At 35.7% G+C, this 7,776-nt stretch overlaps 1 protein-coding gene across 31 annotated transcripts in view; it reads right to left on the bottom strand.

The window, feature by feature from the left end:
- Nucleotides 1–318: 318 nt before the first annotated feature.
- The window catches only part of LOC106170911 (rho guanine nucleotide exchange factor 28), a 106,442-nt gene continuing 98,984 nt past the window's right edge, over nt 319–7,776 (bottom strand). For all 31 annotated transcript variants that reach the window (XM_087000925.1, XM_087000926.1, XM_087000930.1 and 28 more), the window contains 2 exons: nt 6,811–7,712; nt 319–2,000 (listed from right to left, as the gene is read on the bottom strand). In XM_087000925.1, coding sequence (XP_086857051.1) covers nt 6,834–7,712 — 879 coding nt within the window. In that variant the 3' untranslated portion in view covers nt 319–2,000; nt 6,811–6,833. The remainder of the gene's footprint in view (nt 2,001–6,810; nt 7,713–7,776) is intronic.

Below are 7,776 nucleotides of genomic sequence, written 5' to 3'. Positions count from 1 at the left end.
CAAAACTAACTTTCTTATTATTAGAAAATCTAATTTATTCAAGAATCATGTACACTGTTACAGTTCAGAAAATGAAAAGACAGTTGACTGTATAATCATATGCTGGATCTGTGAAGAGAATTTACACAAAATACATCTATGTACATTCATAATAATTAATCAATGTTTTAAATAAGAGCATATTGTAAGAGATAAGATAAATATAATTTGTGACAATTCTTGAAGATTACAAGAAGGCCTTCAAACTGCTGAATTAAGAAATTACATATTTAGCATAGTGTCAATTTATTCAAAGAACCAATGATTCTGGGAATGCAGTAATAGTCACCTTAATCAAAAAGCACCATAATTTTTCATTGCTTTCAATAAGCAGCAAATCTATCATTAATGTTTAAATGCAAATACCTTTAAATATATTTACTTTGATATTGCGGGAGCCTAATCTTCACCTTACAGTGTTTGAATTGAAAAAATACCCAAACAACCCCATTTTGTTAGCATACCATCCTTAAATGACATATGATCAAAAGAGATTAAATGTGGGGACTAAAGAAAACTAATTCATAGCAACTGCCTTGTTCTTGGGATTACCATGGGCAAACTTTCAGATTAGAGAAAGACAAGGGTCTTATACCAGTCATTCAAAATTGTTCTGATGGTAAGAGAACAACTCCTCAAGATAAGAATATTTGGGTTTATCACTTGCCCAATGCAAATGCCCCCCTGACACTTACAATCTTAATGAGCGATAGCAACAAACTGGTAAAGAAAATATCACACCTCTGCAAGTGATAAAGTCTTATCAGTCAAAATGAATAATTTGCAAAAATGTCAATCACTGAGAAGATATAGTACCGAAAAAACCACACAGTGAAGAAATGCCAATATTTTCCGACCCACATCAATGATGTATTCTTGAGGTGCAGCTGCTATAATGTTAACTTTGCCAGATTATGTAGAAAAGATGGGACTGGATGTCAGTTTCTTGATGTCAAGGCCATCAGCTGAGGTAGGAGATCAAACTATTTGCTGAAAGTAATCATAAAGCATAAGATGCACATACAATGCACTCAAAAGTATTCCACTGATTTTCCTACATTTGAGTAAATAATGCATGAAACCTAATATATAGTAATTGTTATCATCTCTCTCTCAATCATGCAGACAATGCATTTGTCTAGTTCCCTGATCTAAATTCCATGTTTTCTCTATAACCGGTATTACCAATATGAGCCTATAAATTGTACATCTCTTCCTTTCACTAATACAATGTAAATTTACAGGTTTACGTGGCTCCTTTCTTAAATACTGTTATCCATTCCAGCAATTAAACTGCCAGTTCAGTAAAGTCTTCTGAATGCAAACATCTGAAGAATAACTCAATCTAAATTGAAGATTAAGACAGATGATAAAAGTTGTAGCATCTAAATATAGAAAATAACTGCAAGAAAATGAAGTCATTTATCAGTAACTTAATAAGCATTAACTATACTGAAAATATTCAATGTCTCTTTTATTTCATTTGACAGTGACACAATTTTAGATTTTCAGTTCCAAAGAGAAAAAAATCCCTGCATGTTAAACGTTAATCACAGATGCATTGTTTTACGAAGTGTACACTGTTGAAATTCTTTTCTGTAGGATTGCAGGCTCCACAGACATCAGAATGTTAGGTTCTTAAAAAGGCTTCTGCTGCTCAAGTGAAATCAATGTATTCTCATATTTGTACAATCATCCCAGGTCTGTCCTGCAGAGTTGATCAATTGTAACCTGTAGCAAAGTTGTGAGACTAAAATATGTGAAGTACCGAAGCCTTATTAGGTTCTGAAGCTCCATAGGCAATGAATATATTGACTCTCCTCCCCTTTCCATTTCATACTACAGTCATCATGATTCTCAAAGCTCTAGGTGGCACTGGAGTAGTAATAGAAGCAGTAGTAGTGGTAGTATTCACAGAATCTGCCTCCGAGTTGCACATTTATCTCATTGCACCATCAATCCTAAAAGTAAAGAGAAAGATCATTTATAATTTATGGAAAAAAGTATTGAGTTGTTTAATATGTGATTCCATTAGAAGAAGAAAGAAATGGTTGGGTCTTAAATCACTAGTAATCATGCATTTGCTTTTTTTTTCCTATCAAAACTTTCTAACCACTGTATTGGTCTTCAGATACCAAATCCTCACACACTTGAAGTCCATCTTTTGAAGTTGATGCTTTTCCCCCCTTTAAGTGGAAAATGCTGTTTCTATTTCATTTTTCTAAGCACTCTAAAATGATGTAACTGCTCAAGTTCAACCACAAAATTCAAAAACACCAAGAACTGGGGAGACTGCTGCTCACAGTAATTGAATTTTTGGCAAGAGAACTTTACCTGCTCAATTTTTTTTGGGCTGATAGAACAATAAAGGAAAGGTGCCATTGATTCCAGTTTTTAAAGAGCTACCAATAAATGTCTGCTCACTATCAGTACCTATGCCCATTCTACTTGACTAACGGGTGGTCTTAAGGTAGGCAAATTACTTCTACCAAAAAGTGACGAGGATTAACTGTCTCTGGAACACAGAAGGTGCAGAACACAAAGTGTGCCTTGAACTATCCGAAAACATATTGTGAAAAAACCACCCCCTATGTATCTCCAATGTCATAATAAATCATTCACATCAAAGTTTTTTGAAGCTCAGGTCTACACTTTTTTCTTTAAGGAAACCTTGTAAATGTGCCCGCCTCTTTACAGAAGATCAACAAAAACTGGTTCAAAGGACAATGCCTCAAAATTGGGATAAAAAATTCTCGACTACCAAGTTTGTTTTAAAGGTCTCGGTCTTACATTTATTGAAAAAAATCTTGTAAACCTGCCCGAGTCTTGACAAAACAATCAACAATTACAGGTTCAAATGACAAAGCTTCATATTTGGATAATAAAAGTTGCTCAACTACATGTTTGGCTTAGTTTACTACAACACAGAAGTATTGTATGCACAACATGAAGAGGAAAATGCAAGATGGGTTAAGATTCTGCGACAGCCCGAAGCACAGAGAGAACACACAATCTAAGCTCTAGCAGTCTAATTTTTAACTTGAGCAAAACTGAGATAACCTTCCCGACTGTCAACTTCTTGTAGACAAATGATGTGTGCAATCTGTATACTCCAATCAGTAAAATAAAAAAGGTACTTTTATATAAAATAACCTTTCACACCATTTCATATGAAGTTACAAAAGAACTTAGCATGGCAGATATCCATTAATAAAACTCTTTCCACCGACTGAACATCACCATTTCAAAAACTGATGACTTTTGACTTTCAGCAATTATTTCTGGAATCAAAAGCTAGTTCTCCAAATTTGAACCAGAGCAAAATTGATTGTACTTAACAAGCTTCCCAGACCACATCACTCAGAAAGATGAAAGGTAGAGCACAAGGAAGGAATAGACGGAACCTAATCAGGCCTTCCTGCTAATTAATTCCTGGTACAAGATGCACTGAGTGAGGTTCACAGGGCCTATCACTTTTCACAACACTGCTAATGAGCACCATGGAAGCTCCCAGGTTACTGACGTCAGGAAGCACTATTTTCTTTTCCTGATAATTTGTTATCAAGTGCAAATGGTGCAACTTGGCAGACACCCAGGTAACTGCAGACACCAGGTAAAAGGCATGCACGCACATGTTAATGTGTTAGCACATGTGCAAGTAAGACTTCAAATGTACAGAGAAAATAACAAGGCAACGACAAGGGAGGGGGTTCTCCCTAGAAATGCTGCTCTCTTCTGTATGCACTTTGTTTGAGCTCCTTGGAAATTGCTTGAAATACACCCCAGACTATGAACAATGACAAGACAAGAAGGCAGATTTACCAGAAAAGATTTTGGTATCAGCATTCTAGCTGAACATATTCACCTGTAAAGAGTGGCAATGGTAAAAGAAAGAGATCTCAACTTCTACTGCTTGCAGTATTTACTTGTCGTGATTGTTAGATTACTCTTGGCGACATGACTCAGGTTTTGAGGTGTATTATCAACCTTATCCTACAACTGAATCATCCATCAGTCGCCACCTAAAATATTGAAAGGCAATGGGATTTGAACATCTATGCCTCAAACCAAATAGAAAAAAAATTTTGTTCAAAAAAAGTATATCTGACTTACAGTAAATAAACTGCTAGAAAATCATCAAAAATAGCACACTCACAAGTTGCACTTATTATATCAAATATAAAGTGTATCAGAAAGGCAAATTGCAACTTTAAGGTGAGGAGTATAACCACAAAAGAGTATCTGAACTATTTCCTGAATTTTTTTCATTCTTCCTTTCCTGTTATTAAGTTTCCACTTCCATAATGGATATTCATCAAAATGCAGACTACAAAAACAAAGCTTCATTAACAAATTGAAGGTCAGCTGGTGCTCAATACTGGAAAGTCCCTCTTTATCTTTCCTGATCACAATATTGAAACTTTGGTGAAAAAAAACTAAGATCTTTATTCAGATATCAAATCATCAAATGGCAGTTTATTTTTACAATTGGTTTAAAGATGCATCAAATGTTACCTCAAATAACAGCAACAATTTGCGTCAGTGATTAAAATAAGAAAAGATCCACTACTATGATTAATTATTGTGCCAGACACTGTCAACAAAAAAGAGTAAGCAGTAAATAAAATCTATACAGTAATAATATGCTTGTATGTGTTGACCAATTCATTATGGTGACACGTCGAAGAATGGAAGGCATGTGCATGCTTTCATCAAAGAGCACTACAGTCTGTAACATAAGCATCTCCTGAACTTTTAGTGAAAAAGTTTAATAAAAGATAAAACATTTTCTTTTCATTTCAAATGTCATAATTCTGATATATTAAGCAGAATAACAGACCAAAATCTGAACTGAGCTGAACTGAATCAAGAGGCCAGTGCGGTAACACCAGCCTGGGGTACCTATGGGTTGCCTACTTGTATTGCAGCTTAATGGCAGTGTAATTCATCAATACCCACAGCTGAATGAAACATAGTAGTCAACTAGGCCTAAACAATTTTATCCAAATTGGAGTGTGCCTTGGGGTCACAGGTTCTTTAATAGCTCTGCACCCAATGTGAATTCTCCTCTCTAATTACATTACCCATGGATGCAGCTGATTACAAAAATCTTTCAAAATATTTTTTGATAATCAAAGAATATAAAAATTATATACATCACAACTCTGTATAAAATATTGTATAAAAATTCAATTTAGTAAAAAAAAAAGTCAGAGGAAATGAACGATATCAAGACGTGCTATGCCCTTAAAAATTTTTTTTTCTAAATTCTCAACATAATATACCAAATCAAAGAGAGACAGACACACCCAATTCAACGATTGTAAAAGAGACACCAAAGAACCCCCTTCCTTCTGATGAACTCTCACTAGAGTGCTTCAGATTACCAGGAAGAAGCAAAAACTACACCATTATCATGTCTGTACTTCAACCTGGCTCCTCAAACTATGTGGCAAATTGAGTCAATATTAAAATAAGAACCTGATCACACATTAAGTACACCAGAGTATGAATTTACATTAAACATGTAACATCATAGAAAACAATCAAAAGTCAATTTTAGAAGGTTTACTAAAGATAAATCCTTCTGCAAAAAAGATCTGAAGGATTTGAATGAAGGCTTCGAGGTTCATTTAAGGACAAGGATTCCTATGAAATAAACAGGCTGCAGATGCAAGGAAGAAGCCATTGTCACCTGAACTTATAACAAAATTTGATAAACTTGATTAATATTGCCTCTTAGTATCTTAATAAGAATCTCGATTTCTAGATTGCCTGAGATGCCCCCAATCCTCATATAAACTGCAAAGTTTTCTTATTGCTAAACAGTAGTGACAAACCAAACTCACACCTCGATGAAGATTCCTTTTGTTAGCACCTAGACCAGGTGAACCCGATGAGTCTTCCACATGTGGCCCTATCTATTTAGTTGATCTTGGCAAACTTCAAGTAATTCTAACTCATGAGGAAACAACAACAAAGTTGTGGAAGAAGACCTTTAACTGGACATCATGCTCCCCCAAATATAAATTGCTTCTCTTGGCAAAGCTGACCAAAAGAAATTGGCTCCTCTTGTTGCTTTACCTCCACTGGTAAATTTCTGTGGTATTACTATCTATACAAAGTGCACTATCCTAGACAAAAAGACATTCTATCTTAAAGCCCACTCTGTCCCATCATCCTATTTCATTTTGCTTTCAAATGCACAAAAATTCAAGGGATATCATATAAGCAGCAACTCAGTAAGGAAGTAGAAATATCCCTCCCCTTTTTTCCCAATCATGCCATTTTTACATCAGATTTGCACAACTTTCAGTGCTGACCATTTAAAATTCCTGTCTTACATTTGGCAAATCAAACTTCCAAATACTCTATTTAACCATTAACTGCTTTTAGAAAAGTACCCTTTCCTTTCAACTAATTAATTAAAAGAAACAAATAGAGGAAATGTTCTGAAGTGTGTGGTCTTCAAAAAACTATATACACTTAGTTTGCTTTCAAAAAGAAAGCCAAATTCAATTACTTTGCGTGCTTAATTTGAGTTCTGGATTTGAAAAAGTGAAGTGCATATAGTAATACACTGGTCTGTCTGACTTTAATCAGGTTACTTCCAAGAATAAGGCCAGAACCAATACAGATCTGAGGTCAGATCTGAAGTCTTAAAAACAAATGATGAATTTTTGCACAGATAAAACACATTGTATATTAAGAGACCTTAACCTTTTTAATGCTGATCTGCTGAATTTAACTTTCAGTCAAAAATAAACTCACCTTATTATAGGATTTCGAAACATTTAGAAATATATCACACTTTGGTCCTTCTTTCCTGCAGACTGAGGAGAAGACATGGACTGACTCCTCTCTTTACTGTCACTTCTACTCCTCTCAGCCAGCTTCATAGGCAGCATCCCGCCTCCCCCAGAGCTGTTATGCTTTAAACTGGCACTCTTATTCGACTGACTGTTGTGAGAGCTGGGCTGACTACTACTTGAGCTGCTAGCCAGTTTTTTAGGAATAATTCCACTGAAAGATGGAGAGCTGTTGCTGCTTCCAAGTTTGTGAGGAAACTGCTGTTTTAAGGCAGCACCTTGCAGTTTCTGTTCATTGGTGGCACTCACTAGATGTATAGGCAAGTTTTCCCTAGTGTCTCTCTTACTTATACCTAAACTAGGCATGGTGTCTGCCCGTCTGTTTTGACCCTCAAACACATGGTGTGATATGCGCCGATCATCTGAACGCGTTTTGCGATTTAAAGGTTCTTGTAAACTCCTAGCATATTCCTCTTTCATTGGCTCGAAAGCTTCACCCTCTGTTGCACGTTTATCATTTGAATCTTTATTCCAATCTGCTGAAGCTGAACGCCTATGACTGATAACCAAACCCTGTGGGCTTAAACGTGTTGGATCCAAGGAATTATTTTCCTTTCCTGTAGTGGAAAACTTGTCATTTTTTACACTTGTAGAGTTGACATCTTTTAATCCACTTTTTATCATATTTCCAGAAGAGAGTTGCTTTTGTAGTTGTTGTTGCTGCTGTTGTAATTGTAACAGTTGCTGTTGCTCCTTCTGCTGTTCTTGCTGTATTTGTTGCTGACGCTGTTCAAACAAGTCAATCTGTCTTTGGAAAGCAGCTCTCTGCCTTTTTAATTCTTCTCTCTGTTGCTCCATCTCAGCCTTGAAAATGAATAGGAATCAACTGAGATGCCTTGTAACAATCTCTCTGCACTTAGCCTGCTCC

This window comes from Lingula anatina, chromosome 1, assembly GCF_051362555.1.
Source record: "Lingula anatina isolate TDL-2025a chromosome 1, LinAna3.0, whole genome shotgun sequence".
Classification (NCBI taxonomy): Eukaryota; Metazoa; Brachiopoda; class Lingulata; order Lingulida; family Lingulidae; genus Lingula; species Lingula anatina.
The sequence above is the reverse complement of the archived record's forward strand: the minus strand, read 5'-3'. Positions and strand labels throughout refer to the sequence as shown.